Below are 19,360 nucleotides of genomic sequence, written 5' to 3'. Positions count from 1 at the left end.
TTTTCCTTTATTTTTGCTTCTCTGAATTTTGTTTTTCTACAATTAATGTGTATTTCTAAAACCGTATGAAAATTCTTTTGTACTCCCCTTTTCTCACCAATTTCATCAGTTTATGGCATATCGAGTAGGATTCTTGGACAACTGGACTTTAATCTTGTTTCCTGGGTTTTATTTCAAACTATACTGAACTCCTCCTAATTTTTGTTAAATGCATTTCCTATTAACAAAAGTTAAAATGTACCCTTTGAAAATCCTGATCTCATATAAAAATTATGCATTAGAAGTCAGGTGAATAGTCTATGCAAAGCAAGACAAATCAGGGTTCTTACCATTCTATTTTCTAGCTTAACAAGGACTGTCAAATTTCTTAAAAGAGTACACATTTATGTTTTTAATTTGGCATTCCATACTCAATAAAAATCAATTTAGATTTTAATTTTTCTGGAATTTTGAGAACTCTAACAATGGCAAAGCTGAATTTTATCTTGCTGTTATCTAGCAAGGAGCAAATACCATTAAGACTGCAAATGTTTTATCTGGTAAAAAATGTTTAACCTGAGAATACATTTCAATCAAGAACATACCATCCAAAAAAAAAAAAAAAAAAAAGGTACTGCTATCTAGTCATGAGTTTCTCAGTAAATTTCTGCAGGCCCTAAATGTTTAGAATAAATGTAGCATTCACATACTACTATAGTCCATGAAAAGAGTATATTCTTTTATTGTTTTTGTTCATACATGTTAAGTTTCAACTTTCAATAATAAAATTCAATAAATTTGATTCCTCAATCATAAAAACTTGCTTTACACATTATTTACATGTTGCCAAAGTCTACAGTCATACAAAACACCACAAGGATTTGACTCTATGCATGGTACCATCACACAGGAGGAGGGAGCTAATCAAGTAACATACATTCAAAGATTAAATTGTAGATACGCACAGTGTATTTGGCACTGTTCATTAACATTGTAACACCTTCCTCTCAGAGATAGGTATTCTTAAGCCTTAGTCCCAATATGCCAGAATTTTGCTAGTCACATCAAAAGCAGCTTTCAAACTTTGTGATAACAGTAATCAGGTTTAAGAAACAAAATACAACCAGAATTGGGAATGGAATTCAAACACTCCACGTTTTTGCTATGCTCCAAGCTGCCATCCTTAAAGTTGGTTTAATGTGATTTTTTCCATTGTGGGGAGTGTCAAGAAGAAACAATGTAAAGACAAAAACCTTGAGTATACATAAAGACAAACAACAGTTTTCTTTAAGATTATCAGTTCTTCTTGGGAGTGCAAAGGGAGCCCTGATGATACATAACTTGTGATGATTTTGGCAGGAATTACAGAATGACCAATGCCATTCAAGTTGTGGAGACTGATATTAAAGTTAAACTCCTTAGGAGAAGGATCTGGAATGCCTGTTATCTGAATTCAGAATCTTTAGCAACTTGCTTTAAGGGTCTCTTCCTAGGACTAGAATAGACTCAGGTAACAGGTTATAGGTTTATTGTGATGTGTAATACTAAATACTACACTGTTATGAAATGGAAAGAGAAAAGTACAAAGACTCAACCATTAAACTTTTAGCAGCTTTGGCTATATCCCAGTGGGTAATTTTTTTTTTTTTTTGCTAATTTCATTTTAACAAATAAATCTCTTCCCTTCAATCAGACCCATTAAATTTAACTCATTAAAGCCATACATTTTCCAGAATGTTTACAAAAGACACATATCGTGTTTATAAAGGACATAAATTCAGTCTCAAACTAAGGCAAAAAAGCCTCAATAGAACATGGATCACAGTACAGTGGGACAGAAATCAGAAATTGTCTAGTAAAGTTCAGAGATAGGCTATAGTTTCACATAAAAACTTTCAGCAATAAATTAAGACTTAAAAAAAAAGTCTTATAATGTACAAAGGACTATGAAGTGCAAAGTAATGTCACTGGACCAAAATTTAGTTTAATCATTTTATTTCAAGTGTAATTTTTAAAATCATAAATGGGGTTTTGTAATCCAAAGTGGAAACATTTATTCTTCATAGCTTCAGAATATGACAAGCAACTTCAGACCTTGCTTTCCAAACCCAGTCTTCTTTGCTATTTTTCAGACTTCTGAGACCTCGTATTTAAGCTGCTCCATTCTAAACGTACAGTTTTAGACAACTATTGTACACTTAAGATTTTTCTGAAAACAGTCCATCAAATATAAAGACTGGTTTCTGTCCAAGGATCAGCAGTGAGGGAAGAAATATTAAACACCTATCAAAAAATCACTTATTTATTTAAAAAATAACAGAACCAGTGCTATTCTCTGTCATGAAAGAGAACATGTAAAATTAATTTAAATTACTTTTGTGGACTTTGGTAATATTTTATTACCCACACAGACTCAATCTTACTTAAAGTTCTTTTAGGCAAAGTCACCATCAGGATTTAGAGTAAAATGAGTAAAAATCCTGGGTACTAACACGGCCCGAAATATGCTATTCCAAAGAGGAACAGGTTACTACTTTTGAAGAAAAGAGCTGCCTTGGTAACTTCCCTCAAATGCTTATTTTAAATAAAAATAGTTAATGGAAATATTTTTTAAACCAACTTTGGGCACACACTGCCCACCAAATGAAAAAGGAAATTACTTTCTTCCCTATTTTAGGAAATTTTCCAACTTTACTTTTAAGATTATAACTTTTTTAATTTTTGACTTTCTAATACAGTATGTAAATTTTTTAAATTTTGCTTTTCAGTGTAGTGAGAGTTCTTTTTCAGATGATCTTCACAACCCAGAACAGACACCAGAGCAACCCTCAGAAGTCACACTGTTCAACTACAATGAGATGAAAATGGACGGATATCTGAAATAGGTATGCCCTCTGCTCCAACGCTGAGCAAGCACTTTTAACATGTGACCAACACAGAACTCCACTCTTCTGGAGATTCCTCGAGCTCAAAACAGTTCCATTTAATAAGTCAATATATTATTCTTAAAAATTAAGTTTGGTCACTAGGAAAGGCTGAACAAAAATTATTCCCCTCCCCTCAACACAACAACCAAATAGCTTTAGTTACCCCCTCTGCTCCCCACAAAAATGGGGAAGTAGTGGAGGCTGAAACCTTTAAATCTGACATTTCAGCTCCTAAAACACTGCGGCTATTTGCTCAAACTGCAGGTCTACGTCTTTCCTCCTCCAATACTTCCCCCATTTATAAATTTATTTCCACACAAACACACACACACACACACACACACACACACACTCATACTCACACATACTCTTACTCTCAAGTAAGACACTTTTTTGTGTTTGTTGATAAATTATGAGGATTATGAACTAGGTGTGTACAGGGTTTCATAGGTGCTTTGTAAACATCAGAGTCACTTGGGTCCTTTTCTCCAAAAGCCTGAAATCAAATTACGCAGCCAGGGATCACTACTTTCCCAGACGCTGTTCACAGGCTGCATATTGACGAAGGGCAGAGAAAAAGTCCTCATAACTGATGTTCAGATGGGAAGGCAAAGAGCTGAAAAGAAAGCACAAGGAAAAAAAGCAATTAAATGGTACACTGTAATTTGGACGGGAAACCAGAAGGATAATGACCCAAAGGAAGTTAAGGACAGAAGAAAGTACATTATAAGTGTAGGGTATGTCAAACCTTTTCTACTAAATGACTGCTAAACTCACTGTGAAACAGCCCAAGTAAAAAACTTTCTCTCCTTCTTTCCATAAGAAGAGCAACTTGTATTTTGAGATAGCGATTCAGAATGTATAGTAAAGCCTAAGTCTGAATTAATGTAAAACTGGAGATCTATTTATAAAGAATCTCACTCAAATTCACTTTAAGAACTCCTTCCTGAGGCAACCAAGGTAGTGGCTCAGGTCATGCTCCTGGGGTCCTGGGATGAAGCCCCACACTGAACCCCACACTGAGCTCAGCGGGGAGTCTGCTTCTCCCTCTGCCCCTCCCCCTGCTCATGAGTGCTCGCACGCTCTCTCTCTCTCTTTCTTTCTCTCTCAAATAAACAAATACATAAATAAAATCTTTAAAAAAAAAAAAAAAAAGAACTCTTTTCTCTTAGACTATAGCCAGTACTACTTGAACAGTTTATGAAAGCCAGGATTAACACTGGCAGAACAGCACAGATCCTTCTATGACTGTATGTTAAAAGCATGTGGTGAGGAACCAGTAAGTTTTTATCTCTACCATTTCGAATTGCTCAAGGAGGCAATTAGAGTGTGATGTGAAGACAAACACTTTAAAGGCAGACTGAACATACAGCCAGAGGGCTCCCCTTTAAGTATTTTAAATACTTAATATAATTTTCAATAATTAACATAAGCAATTCTCTAATTTATACAGCTTTATTGTGAGGCTTTGGAAATTCCAAACTGTATCAGAGCCAAACCCCAGGTCAGAGTACAAACCACATTCAGAGTTCCAGTCACATGCACCACTGGGCAAACTACCATGAACGAACTGCTGGCCTGACCGTGTGGTGCTCAAAGCTATGCTTTCTTCATCCTTCCCTTTGCCTTCCCTGGCTTTACTGAAATACAATTGACTAACAATCTTGTCCCTTCCTTTAACTGCCCAAAATTCTGAGAGAAGTCTCCTTTCCCTCCATTTCCTTATCTTTTAATAATCTCTGCCCTCAAACTTTTATCTTATTCACTTTACTGCAGTAATAAGCTCACAAGGTTTCCTCAAAGGACAAAGTCAGCGACCCTCCTCTTGCTGAAGCATCCTTCAGATATCCTCCTCAAACAACCCACTATCCTAAGTCTTTCTCTTTTATCCTATCAATGGCTTCCTCTCCTATCCTCCTCAAAAAGCTCTCAGCACCACTACCCCTCAGTGCCTCCAAAGTGGTCTTGCCATTCTCCTCCATCTCCTTCTCCATATTTTAATTAAGACATTAAGACATCACAGTGCTTCCATCGGATGGGCAGCAGACTTCAATACAATGTGACACAGAGCTAGGACAGAAATATGTACAAAAATCCATGAGAAAGTTTGTTACGTGTTAGGTATCTGATATCCATTATCAGACTTAAATCCTCAACTTCTTATTAAAATACCCATTTGACAAATACAGAGAAGCTTACACAACTATCCAAAGTCATGTTACTGAATTGCATTGCCAAGATTCGAAAGGAGATCCATCTGTTCTATAACATAAGCTTCCCTCCAAACCATGCTCAACTTCACAAGAAATCACTGCTAGCTTTCTCGGAGCCCAACCCAAAGGTACCTGAAATCAAACTCAGAAAACCCAAACTCAGAAAAAGAAATAAGAGAAATAGACACCCATCACAAGAAAACCCAGAGTTTGGAGATGTAGGTTCTAATTCCACTTTATTACAAGCAATAATAAGAGCAATGTCTCTTCCCCCTTCTCCTCACTTATAAAATAAGGAGGTAGGAACACATGGTCTATAGTTCTTTCTGCCTGGCATGCTATGCGTTCTTTTCTGCCCTCTGATTCCACAAACCATTTCCCTGTCCTGCCCCTGAACTTGAAGCATTTCTTAAAAGACCAAAAGATCCCTCGGTACTGTGCTCTTCTATGTACAGTTGAGAAAGTTCCTTTATTCTCACTGGTTCAACTACTACTACTTCCTAGGTACTGTCAGTCTTCAAATATCCTTTTTTTGCCTTGAGTTCTCATCCATGGACCAATTCTACATCTTCACCTGCTCTCCTAAGTGTTTCCACTAAATAGTCTATGGCCTCAAAATCAACTTATCCTTGAATTCAACATTTTCTCTTCAAAAATCAATGTTCCCTTGACTTTCTAGTCTGCTCAGTGGGGAGTCTGCTTCTCCCTCTGCCTGTGCTTCTCCGTCTGCTGTGCACTGGCATTCTCTGTCAAATAAATAAATAAAATCTTTAAAACAAAATAAATAAAATCAGGGGTGAGCAAATACAGCCCAAGAGCCTGCCACCTGTTTTTGTGAATACTGTTTTATGTTTTACTTCAAGAGTCACACATATTTGTTTATGTACTATCCATGGCTGCTTAGCTACACTACCAATGTTGAGCAGCTGCAACAGAGAGGAGTAGCTCCAGACTGTATGGCCCACATACTTACCTGAAATATTTACCACCTAGTCCTTTATACAAAAAGTTTGGCCAACTCTCTTCTAAACAAGGAATTTCATTCTCATCACTGTATGATTTCCTAAATCATAGTTATGGACTTCCACTCGTCTCTCTACCTCATCCTTTCCCAAACTGAATCTACTCTAGTACACACTGCCAAACAAATCTTTTAAAATCAGACACTTCATGCTATCCACAGGCTCAGTGGCTTCCTACTTCCTGTCAAAACTGTTATACATATTCTTCATGCTGGTATTTAAAGCCTTCCTAGCATCGATACCCCCAAATTATGTGTTTACACCTTACAGAGGTGACCCCTGACCAACATGGGTTTAAACTGCACAAGTCCACTTACACAAAGGTATTTTTTGATAAATGCGGTATCATACTATTAATTTATTTTCTCTTCCCTATAATTTAAAAAACATTTTCTTTTCTCTAGCTAACTTTATTGTAAGAATACAGTAATTGTATTAATTGGTGTTATTCGTTGGGCTTCCAGTCAAAAGTAGGCTATAAATAGTTAAGTTTTTAGGGGGTCAAGTTACATGCAGATTTTTGACTGAAATCAGGGGGCCCCCATAACACTCACATTGTTCAAGGATCAATTATTCTACCATCTAATGCTATCATGCTAAGTCTCCATTCTGGTACAACCAGTTCCCTATTTCTTGAAAACAAGATGTTCATTGCTCACCTCCCAGGTTTTCTTCCTTTTCCTACCATCATCCCCTACACTTCTCACCTTTTTTTCTAATTATAGAAATGCTATCCATTTTACATACGTACCCCAGAGCAAGTTACATCTTTTTTTTTTTTTTTTGTAAAACCAACAACTCTGGCCCAGAGAGGTGTCTCTCCCTCCTGGTCTCCTATGACAATGTGTATCAGTACCAAACACTTGCACAAGCATACTCTCTTGTGTCAGTCCTCTACATATATCTTTACCTTACCATTGATACTGTGAGATACCTGAGGGAAAGGAGCAATACTGTCTGTCTCTGGGAATTATCACCATACCTAGTACAGTGCTAGGCTCGAGAAACACTTGCTGGATTGAACCAAAGTCAGCACATTTTAATTACTTACATAATCTCAGTCAATCTGATGTGCCAGGGAAGAAAGCCTAACGTGCTGTCCACAGGACCAAACTTCAGTACTAAATCAGGATCAGGAAAACCAGTTGAACCTTGAAAAGAAATAAACAGGAATTTAACATGCATTGCTTACAGATAAAATGACCGAAGGCAAAATCTGTTAATCAAATTGGCTTTTTATGCTCTGAGGGTGTTTCCTTTAGAGGGTTTATCCAACCCCCACCACACTGCCCAACATATACTTTAATATCTATGCTATTTCCATATGTCAAAGTTTTCTCTAAAGACCATTTAACTGAACTGATTACTTGATAAGAAGGGCTAACCCCACTCCCATTCTAAACCCTACAGGTAGCCCCCAAATCCCATCCATCTTTCAACATAAGAGTTCTCCTGGCATTCTGGGAAGCACACTGCTTTGGGGGCACAAGTGCTTACAGAATCATGTAAGTTCATAGACTCATATAACTTCAGATATGAAAAGGAACTATAAAAGTAACTACGATATTTCCTTCCCCAATACCCATTTTATAGCTAAGGACCCACAAAGATCAGCTCCCAGATATCCAGTATAAATGTTTTCTCCAGAGCCCCTGCCCTTGGAGGGAAAACACTATACACCTGCCTCAACAAAGGCATGGCCGCTTGGTCTCACAACCCGGTTTCCATACAAGGCCTGGTTTGAGAAAAAGAGGGGATAAGGATAGTGCAAGTACTTAAAAAATTAAAGTAGTCACTGGTAGAACAGTAAAGATGCTATAATCCAAGAGACCCAGGCTCTAACAGTTTCTAATAACTTCAGTTTTGCCACTAACTTTTGGTCACATAACCTCCCCAGGGCTTAGTTGTTTCATTTGTTAAGTAAGGAGACTAGATGAGACAGGCTCATCCAGCAGTAATAAAGAATTATTTCTGTAACAAAGTTTCTTTAAAGTCCATATTAGTAAAGAAGTGGACTAAGAAGAATATATATTCCTCGGCATGGTAAAAAGCAAATTCTCTTTAGTTTAAAAAAAAAAAATTAAATTAAAAATGGCAAGAAGGAACTTCTCACGAATGGTAGTGTGAAGGTGATGAATCCTCCCCCATAAAAAACATATAAAACCGGACAAAGCCAAACATTTAAGGGGACTGGGTACTGGCCAGAAGCAGACAATCATTCTTTTAATAACAAGAAAACAAAACAAAACAAAACACCAGCCAGAGCGTCAGGTAAGAGCAGTGGTAAGGGTCCTTGTCTCCTGCCTGGGAATGGTCCTAACTCCCCATGCCTCTACCCTCAGTCAAATGGAGAGCACCACATTTTTACCAGGATGGGGCTCAGAGTAAAACTAGCAGATTTGGTGCTTGTAGACAAAAGGTATACACTCAGTTTGGAACTGGAGATTGGGGGGGAGGGGCAGATGATGATGATGAAAACCTAGGGTTTTGCCAACTATAAGTGGAAAACTCGGAAGTGAACAAATGAGGAAAAGCCACAGCCTGTTGGCCTGATGTTGTAGCCCCAGTGAGGGCAAGCAGTATAATGGTCAGAAATTTACCAGGAAGATCCCAGTAACAAGGGCTCAGATAAGCTCTCCACACACCCACAGCTGACCAGGACACTGCATACATGCAAAGGAGGAAAGAGGGCATCAAGAAAGCCCAGTGAAAACAAACCGCCAAGAAGACTTGAGAACTGTGGCAACTCTGAATGCACTCTCACATCACACAGAAATCAGGGAAGCCTTACAAACTGTTTGAGCACAACCAGTGTGTATATCATAATCTGACACATAAAACTAGACACAGGCAGTCAGACTAAAAAATAAAATAAAAAATAGAAAATTTGAGCAGAGATAGCAGTTGGCATCTTTATATATAGACAACATCATCTTGTGTTTAAAAAATCTTAAGACTCTGAAAAATGAACTACAAGAACTACTAAATGAATTTTAGTAAGGTGGCAAGATACAAAATCAATATTTAAAAAGCAACTATATTTCCACATATTACCAACAAACAATCCAAAAACAAATCGAGAAAACAATCCAATAATAGCAACCAAAAGAATAAAATACTTGGGAATAAATTTAACAAAATAAGCACAAACCCAAATCCCGAAATTACAAAACACTGTTAAAAGAAAAATCACGACCCAAATAAGTGGAGAGATATGCCATGTTCATGGATTGGAACACTCAATATTGTTAAGATGGCAATTCTCCCCTAACTGAGCTAGATTCAACTCAATCCCTATCAAAACAGGGTGTCTCCGTGAAACTGACAAACCTATTCTAAAATTTACATAAAAATGAAAGGGCCCTGAGTAACCAAAGTTGTTTAACTTTGAAAAAGAAAATCAAAGTTGAAAGACTTACCCTACATGATTTCAAAGTTTACCACAGTAGATACTACAGTAATCAAGACAGTGTGGCATTTGAAGGACAGACAATACAGAACAATGGAACAGAATAAGAAGTACAGAAATAAATTCAAGGATTTATGGTAAACTGAGTTTCAACAGAGGAGTCACAGTAATTCAAGGAGAAAAAATGGTGGTAAAATGGTGGTAAAAGAACAACTGATTTTGTTTACCCCATACCATTCACAAAAATTAGGTCGAAATGGATTACAGAATTAAACATAACAGCCAAAGTGATAAAAATCTAGAAAACAAGAACTGGGTTAGGCAAAGATTTCTCTTTTTAAAAAATTTTTATTATTATTAACATATAATGTATTATTTGTTTCAGGGCTACAGGTCTGTGATTCATCAGCCTTACACAATACACGGTGCTCACCGCAACACATACCCTCCCCAATGTCCATCCCCATCCTTCCCACCCTCCTGCACTCCAGCAACCCTCAGTTTGCTTCCTAAGATTAAGAGTTAGGCCAAGATTTCTTAAATATGACACCAAATGTGTGATCCACAGAAGGAAAAAAATGATAAACTGGATTTCTTAAAGAGTAAACACTTTAAAAGAAACAGTTAAGGAAAAAAAAACAATGGATTGTGAGAAAGTATTCATTCATAAATCATACCTTACTACTGAAAACAGATGTGTACCCAAAATATACAGACTTCTGAAAACTCAGTAACAAGACAAACTACCCATTAAAGACAGGCAGAATGTTTTGAATAGATTCTTCACCAAGAAGATACAGATGACAAATAAGCACACGAAAAAAGCTCAATGTCAGTAGTCATTAGGAAAATGTGAACTAAAACCATAATAAGATACTACACACCCACTAGAACAGCGAAAATTAAACACACACACACACACAATACTAAGCCTTGGCAAGGCTGTGAAGAATCTAGACTCCTCTACATTGCTGGTGGAATATAAACATCAGTATAGCCTCTTTGGAAAACAGTTTGGCGGTTTCTTAAACACTCACTCACCATGCAGTCCAGCAATTCCACTACTAGCTATGTACCAAGGAAAGGACAACAGGTCTGCCCAGAGACTGTATGTGACCGGTCACAGCAGCAGCGCGCAAACAAACCTAATGCACATCAACTGATGAATGAACCAACAAAATGTACATCCATACAACTGAACACTGGTCAACACAAAGTGATGAACTATTAATACATGCAACATGGATGAACCTTAATAATATGCCGAGGAAACAAAGCAAGACATTAAAGACTATGTATGATTCCATTTATATCTAACTTACAGAAAAGACAAAAGTATAGTCAAAAAGCAGATACGCAGTTGCCTTGCGTGGGAGTAGGAACGGTGATTAACTGCAGTCACAAGAGAACTTTTGGGGGTGACCGTATTCAGAGGGTTCGCTTCTGTCCGATCAGTAAGTTAACGTATGGATTGTGTACATTTTCACTTGTTGTGGGTTTACTACCCTGAAGACAGCACCCGGGCTCAACACTCAGCACTTCTCCACAGGCTACCTTTGGTCCCTGCATCACTTTCAGGATACCCTCATAAATTATTCTCTGGCTGAGGCCTTACAGAATCCAGGAAACAGTCAACTCTCCAGTAACCTACCCTGAGCCGCCGCAACAGTCTACTTTAAGTCTGTTCATTCAGCCTGAATACTGAATACAACAGGCAATGAGAAAAGAACAGGAGAGTCGGGGAAGAAGTGAGCAGTCAGTGTAAGTTGGGACTTAGTGAGGCCACATGGCCAGAGAGCGACTACGTGCTGGGATGAACACGTGTCAAAGTAGAAGAAACAAGAATGCGGAGTCAAACAAATGACTCAGTTAGACAGAAAACGCATGATTAATGAGTAAGGTTAAGTGGAAACTCTATGTGAATGAACAAAAAAAGGTATGTCTGAAATTGTATGGCTATAGAAGCTATCAATGGACATGAACTTGTTAGAAGCGCTGCCTTTATTCAAAAGGATCAAGGATAATGCCAGTAAGCAGAAGAACCATAAAGTTAATGCAAAAAGTTCCTAGGGGGCTCTACAGAGAATTAGCAAATTAAAGGCTTTTTTATAAATAGTTACAGGGAAAAAAAAGTATAATGTTATACTTGGTACAACATGACAAATATAGTAAGTATATTTTGTATCACGTATTAGAAAGTCCGAAAAATAGAGCGATGATTAATGATAACATCATATTCTTTGGAATGCCTCCTAAAAAGCTGTTAAATTCAAACTTATCAGATAGGTCAAACTAAAAAGACACAGTGAGAAGAGTATGATATTATAATATAATAAAGAATATATACTTGGTCTCTGTCAAGGTTCCTGGCAGAGAGCTCCTAAAATCCTTGCAATTTCCTGAATGATAGGAGAGGAGTATTTTTTGTTATTTATAATAAGCACCCTTCCACCATACCTGAGTTTATGTTAATTATGACTCTTGGTGAGCCTCTAGACCTCTAGATAACTTTAGGAAGGGAGCTAATTGCCAAAGAAACCAATCATGTGATTAGAAGGCTGAAAATTTCCACTTTCCCTTCCAACCTCCAGGTATGGAGGGGAAGAGAGGCAGGAGACAGAGTTCAAATCCTAAGAGGCACTGATTTAATTAATCATGCTAACATAAATGAACCACCATTAAAAACCCCTAAAAGACAGGGTTCTTCTTAAAGCTTCCAGGTTGGTGAACACAATGAGGTGCTGAGAGGGTGATTCACCCAGAGAAGGCACAGAAAATGACTGCACCCTCCCCTGCCAAGACCTTGTCCTAGACTCTTACACTGGGCTGCTCCTGAGTTGTAGCCTTTATAATCAACTGGTAAACAGAAGTGAAGGCCCCACCTAAGTTCTGTGAGCCACTCTAACAAACTAGCAAACCTTAGGCGACAATCACGGGAACCCCCCCCCCCATTTATAAGCAGTTGATCAGGTAGCCGGCCCAGGTGGCTGAGAACTGTAACTGGCCTCTGAAGTGGGGACAGTCTTGTGTGACTGAGCCTTTAAACCCAGAGAATCAAACACGGACTCCATGTGGTTAGCATCAGAAGTGAACTGAATTGCTAGACACTCCTGTGGTGTCTGGAGAACTGGAGAACTCACTGTCCCAGAAGGCTGGTGACAATGTATTCAAGAATATTCATCACTGCCCCCCAAAATCCTCTCATATCCTCTCCTTACCAGTTAGTCCTCATGCAAGTGAGCTGACTACAAATTCCATATCTCAAAACCATTTTCACATGTGGGTCTTTAAAATTTCAGAAACACCACAAGTGTAAAAACAACAAAATCAGGCGTTATCATGCAAGTGGAACCTAGATGTTCTCCTTCATACTGTACCCTTGTGGGACAAAACTACACACACACACATACATGTATGTATGTATGTATGACTTACTAAGTAAACGGTCGAACATGTCTACATCCAAATCTGTGGATCTCTTTTGCTGCTGGGCTACTAATTGGCAAAAATCCTGAGCAGCTCTCACAATATCTGCTTTTCCATCTTCTGGGGAGAGCACCTTCACTGCCGATCGGCAATTTAAAACTGGAGGAAAAACCAAAGTTATTAAATAAAACATCCTGTTCCAGACATATTTCAAAATCTGTTTCAAGAAACATTAAGTTCAGACTAAAATAAAAGTACAGTTGTTCTAGTAAACAGGAATCATTTAAGTCCTTCAAATTCAATATCAAAACATACCTATTTACTCTCCTCTAAAAGGACTCACACATCACATTTGTGTATATTTATATATCGCCTTCCTTTCTCTGAGTGCTCAGAGACCTTGTATCTCTGAATGAATCCTCTAGAAAACAGGAATTATAGGCTAGTTTACAATCTTCACTCATCTAAAATGTCATCTACAATCACAGTACAGTTAGCAATAACATAAGAGAAGATCAAAATGAAGACTGTAGGGAAAAAAAATGTGTTTCAATGGAATAGGTATTGTCCACTTTATCAGACTCTGATTCTACTGGACCTATTTTATAATTGATAGGATTCTATCTTATCTATTGATATGTAATTCTTTCTACTGATATGCAAAATTCTTTTTTGTAAGTAAAGTCCAGCAATGCCAAATTCCTATCTACTGACATGCAAATTCTATCTTGTCCAGTAGAGGATCAATTATCTTCTCTGTAACCCAAAAGACAAACCAGTTTTGCCTCCATTTACATATTCATTTCAGTATTTCTGACCTGTGTGTCCATTCTCTGGACTCTCTTTTGAACTGGTTACAAAATCTGCCTGGTTCCTGGTTTGTCTATGAATTAAATGAAATTTTTAACATGTATTTATTTTTTAGTATCTATGAAAATCATAATTTTATCCTTTTCTGAAAATTATCTTTGAACAAGATGAAGAAAGAATAGTCTAAATCTGATGATTAAAGATGGTGACAATAAAGTGACAGAATTTACCTTGAAACATAAAACATATCTGCGTAAATCAGATACTCAATTTTATACTCATGCTTACCTTGATCATCTTTGTCATTACTATTTGCAAACTCTGGTGAGTATTTTGAACAATCTAAGCCCAGAAGTTCCTGCTGTTGTTTTAAAATTTCATCCATCAATCTGGAATTATTTCTTTTGAAAATACCTTAAAAAGAAAAAAAGCAAGTAAATTCCAACTAGGTTAATTTATCAACAATTAATGGATGTTTGTCGTGAAAACAACACTTCTCCCAGAATTGGACAAATCCCAAATGAAACAGTGACTGACCGAACCTAACTAGAATCTAAAAGAAAAACACAACAAAACTTTGTTAATATAAGAGTCTAGAGTCAGGCTAATGTTACAAAAAAAAAAAAAAAAGGGTGATTACTTAGTCAGTATGAATATGATAAAATTAGACTGAGAAAAGCATTTTACTTTTTAAAAAAATATTTTATTTATTTATTTATTTGACACAGAGAGAGAGAGAGAGAGAGAGAGATCCATCGATCACAAGTAAGCAGAGAAGCAGGCAGAGAGAGAGGGGGAAGCCAACTCCCAGCTGAGCAGAGAGCCAGATCCAGGACCTTGAGATCATGACCTGAGCCAAAGGCATAGGCTTAACCCAATGAGCCACCCAGGCACCCCTGAGAAAGACATTTTAAGAGATCATTTACTTGAAACCTTTACTTACAGATTAAGAAATTGAGACACAAAGTCCTTTAGAGACTTGTCCTAGAATTTAAAAACTACAGCAGTGATCTGGAGAGAGCCCTTGTCTTCCTGACTCCCAGTCCAATGAACTTTCCTTGCGGATCCACTATGTACACTCAGTACTATTACCTTAATTTAAAAGATTTTTATTTATTTATTTGAGAGAGAGAGCATGAGCACACTCAGAGGGAGGGACAGAGGGAGAAGAAAGAGAGAGAGTCTCAAGCAGGCTCTGGGGAGAGCATGGAGCTCCAGTGGGCTTGATCCCACACTGGAGACCACAAACTGAGCTGAAACCAAGAGTCAGAGGCCCAACCAACTGCGCCACCCAGGACCCCCTTGATTAGTTGTTTTTTTTTTTTTAATAAAGATTTATTTATCTAACAGAGAGAGAAATCCAAGTAGGCACAGTGGAAGGCAGGGGGAGAGGGAGAAGCAGGATCCCTGCTGAGCAGAGAGCCCAATGCGGGGTTTGATTCCAGGACCCTGAGATCATGACCTGAGCCAAAGGCAGATGCTTAATCAACTAAGCCATCCAGGCGCCCCTTTATTTGTTTTTTTAATGATAAGACGAACTAGTATGAATTATGTAAAAAGCAGAGAGAATACACAAAGTAACAGAACCAGAATTTAGTAAATTCAAACAAAGCATGGAAAATGTACTACATAAAACTGTGTTTGGGGCGCCTGGGTGGCTCAGTGGGTTAAAGCCTCTGCCTTCAGCTCAGGTCATGATCCCAGAGTCCTGGGATCAAGTCCCCCATTGGGCTCTCTGCTCAGCAGGGAGTCTGCTTCCTCCTCTCTCTGCCTGCCTCTCTGCCTACTTGTGATCTCTCTCCAACAAATAAATAAATAAAATCTTTAAAAACAAAAACAAAACTGTGTTTGTTCCTTCAACCATGCACAGAAAAGTTAAAACTTTTAATTACTATTAGGTCATTGAAAAGGATGAAGAACTATGTGACGTATGTTTAATATAAAACTAATAAAGAGAGCTCTAAAAACAAGTGACAAATTTTTAGCTGTTTTCAGAGGGGCATTTCTCCAATGGCCAGTGGTTTTTTTACTTTATATCTAAAGTGTTCCTACTCTGTACTCTCAGTCAGATTTCACTTGAAAGCACTTCAAAGATTAACTGGGAGAGAGAACACTGTAAATATATATAAAATTACACAGAATCTGCTGTATACACATGTCAACTTGGTGGTGTTATGTGTTACAGCAATTCAAAGATAAAAAAGCAGTCTCCTTTATTTAGTAAAGAAAGGGTTTGTAAAATAAGCAAGACTTGAGCTAAGCTAACTTGAGAAACTTAAAAAAATGAGAATACTGTTTTTCAGGGAAAAACAAAACAAAACAAAACCTGAATTCAAAAGACAGACAAATGTTGCTGGTGCAAAGGATTTGAGAAAAGGAGACAGACCTAATTTTTCACTTCATGGGGTCTACTGAACAATTCCAAAGCAATGTGGTAATGGTGGAAATTTAGAATTTCAGGAAAATTAACCTGACAACACTACAGAGAAAGGCAGGCAGGAGAGTACTGTAAGAGCCCACTCATAACTTGATGAAGCAATGGAAGGAGTTCATTATAAAAGAAGAACTGACAGAATGAAGAGCGTGACTTAATTAGAGGTGAACACAGAAAATTCCAAGACTTTAATCCTAGCGAACAGAAAATAGTAACTTTTTTTTAAAGTGGGAAAATTCTAGCAGAAAAGTGGTTTGAAGGAGAATAAGCTTAGTTTTAGAGAGCTGATGACAGAATATTTAGGCAGGGGATACCAAAAAAGTGATTAAGACACATGAGGAAATGTCATTCAAAAGAGGTCCTGTAAGTACCATGTGGGTAGATCTAGATCTTGACTGTTTTGCTCTAAGGGGGCCAACACAGTGCCTGGCACAGAGAAGACAACAAATAAACGTCTGCTGAAAGAAGACAACAGGTCAGAGACTGGCCAGGGGATTTCAAAAAACCTCTTTAGGGTAAATGACATTTCAACTGGCCCAGGAAGAATTAGGAAAATTCTTCAGGGGTACACACAAGAAGTGAGAAAAAAAGATTTCCAAAGGTAAGGAAACATACATGAGGGAGAGCAGGGGCTAAGGTTGTGGCTCCTTTATGAAAGCCCACAATCACAAGATCAAAAGCCAAGAAATATAAATTATGCAAACATTGTGTAGTAGTACCCATACCCAGAGTGAAATTAAACAAAAAAATATAGTCCCAAATACAACCAAAATTTTTTAAGGCAGGTGATTAATATCAGAAGCTATTTGAAAAACAATGTTTAGTATAATAATACTTATGCATCAACAGAGATGTGTAGGATATGAACATCTTCGAGTAAATCACAAAATTCACATGTATGACACAAAGGCATATACTTCAAAACAACTATATAATACAGATTTAGTAATGTTATAAGATTTCCAATTATTTATGCAAATAAAAGATAATTTAGACAACACTTTGGTCTATATCATAGGTATAAATTATGGAAGACATATGAATTTTAAAAACAATGCAAAATCTCCATAATACTCCTGCCAGGACATATGGAACTTATTAAAATGTTAAATCTATTTCTCACATGAGCTAAGATTATTCATTTCAACAGTAACCTACCAGTAGGAACCCTTGCTTTTGTCTATTTACACCGCACTGGTCCCTTCCTTTGATACTCTGAAGATCTATGCTTCAGTTCTCACCAATTCACTCATCTTTGCCTTAGCTTCCAGATGAGAGTGGTAACACGCTACAGGAACTCCTGCTCTCTCCAAATCAATGGGTGATATTCTTTATTACCAAAATATCACCACCTCTTCTCAATCTATACCTTTCCTTCTCAATCTTTCTAAAGTGTTAACCATTAATGACTACCCTGCTTCCTTTTCAAAATTCTATCCTTACCCCAGCTTGTCTGAATACCCTTTCTTAGCTCTACTCCCAACCTGTTTCTTGAATGGCACCTTCTCCCTTTTCACTGCATCCGTTCCCTCTTCCCACCTGTAACTGGAGATTACTCCTAGAATTCCTATCTCCACTTTCTCTTTCTGTCCATGTGCTTCTTCTTCTCTAAGTCCAGTCACTCACAGGACTTTACAACCACTCAGGACCAGGACAAGGGTAAGATGAGTGAGGCAAGACTTAAGGGGGCACCAAAAAACTCAGTTATCAAGATAAATAATAACTTAATGCAATATCTTTAACAACTTAATGCAAAAACATCCACGATGAACAAAACATTAAAATTTTAAGTAAAAACACGATTAGCATCTGGTTAACAATTCCAGTTCTTTCAAATATCTAATTCTACCTAGAAGTTCTGTAAACATCTGAAAATTAACAAACCTAAAACCTGGCAGCTTATCTTTTAAAGCTAGTTCTCAAATACTTACATCAAGCTTGTTTGTTTCTTTGTTTTAATGGGACAGCACCATAAATGTAAAACTTATATGCACTTAGGGACACGGCCTGAAGGGAACAGGCAATATAAGAATAGTGAATGTATAAGGATGATGGGACAACGGGTGATTTGAAATTGTAACTGTTGTTAAGCTATTTACATAATTAAAAGAAAAAAAAAAGCCATAGCCCTTTTTGTTGTTCTATTTCTAATAAAGGCATCACTACCTACCCAGTTACCAAAGCATCTTCTCTACTCTCTAGTATTTTCACTACCACCTCCAATGCCCTACTAATATGCTAAACCCGTTATCTCTCCTACAGCAGTATTTCCTATATCCATTTCCATTTGTTCCTTGTCCCCAATTATGTCAAGCAATTCTTTTCTTTAAAATATTACAATCACCTTCCAATGGGTTTTCCTGCCCCTTCTAACATGTATTATTACTAGGTTGGCAACTAGATTAATTGTTGGGTTCATCTTCAACGATGACATATTCCAATTTTATTATCTCCGAAGGCCCCCCCAAGTGCTTAATGTATTAAGAACATACTGCTCAGATCAGCATTAAGTTGTGCCTAGGGACGCCTGGGTGGCTCAGATAGTTAAGCATCTACCTTCAGCTCAGGTCATGATCCTGATGTCCTGGGATCAAGTCCTGCGTCGGGCTCCTTGCCCACCTGCTGCTCACCCTGGTATTGTGCTCGCCCTCTCTCTCTGACAAATAAATAAAATCTTAAAAAAAAAAAAAAAAAGATTGCAGCCGATGTTATCACACATGGTAGGTAGAAATAATGTTTATGAAACAAATGACTATTTCTCTGTAGTATGCTACTCCCAGCAAAATTAGAATTGCCTTATGCCCCCCACCCAAACATATGATGTAAGTCCAACGTCCATCCTTTGTGACCTTCCCAGCCCCATGCCTACCAAAACTCTACATAAGCCAGCTAAAATATCACTTACCCTCAAGAAGCCCTTTCCAATTCCCCAGCCAGATATGCCCCATTCCTCCTTGGACTCATCCTCACCAAATACACACTTTGTTCAAACTCCGTAATAAAAAATATTCTACTTTTTATTCTAATTATAGCTTAATCCCCCTACTGAATTGCAGTCTTACTTATGAACTTGTGTCTTATTCATCTCTTTTCCCCTAAGGCACCTTCCACATAGCAGGAGTTCAATGTTTATTTAATAA

At 37.6% G+C, this 19,360-nt stretch overlaps 1 protein-coding gene across 1 annotated transcript in view; it reads right to left on the bottom strand.

Moving 5' to 3' along the window:
• Positions 1–696: 696 nt before the first annotated feature.
• The window catches only part of NUS1 (NUS1 dehydrodolichyl diphosphate synthase subunit), a 28,286-nt gene continuing 9,622 nt past the window's right edge, over positions 697–19,360 (bottom strand). The window contains exons 2-5 of the mRNA XM_032862392.1: positions 14,075–14,200; positions 12,986–13,135; positions 7,193–7,292; positions 697–3,522 (exon numbers count right to left, since the gene is read on the bottom strand). Coding sequence (XP_032718283.1) covers positions 3,432–3,522; positions 7,193–7,292; positions 12,986–13,135; positions 14,075–14,200 — 467 coding nt within the window. The 3' untranslated portion in view covers positions 697–3,431. The remainder of the gene's footprint in view (positions 3,523–7,192; positions 7,293–12,985; positions 13,136–14,074; positions 14,201–19,360) is intronic.

The sequence above is a fragment of the Lontra canadensis genome, unplaced genomic scaffold, assembly GCF_010015895.1.
Source record: "Lontra canadensis isolate GAN:19392208 unplaced genomic scaffold, GSC_riverotter_1.0 scaffold23, whole genome shotgun sequence".
In the NCBI taxonomy this organism is placed as follows: Eukaryota; Metazoa; Chordata; class Mammalia; order Carnivora; family Mustelidae; genus Lontra; species Lontra canadensis.
This window is presented reverse-complemented; position numbering and strand designations above follow the sequence as displayed.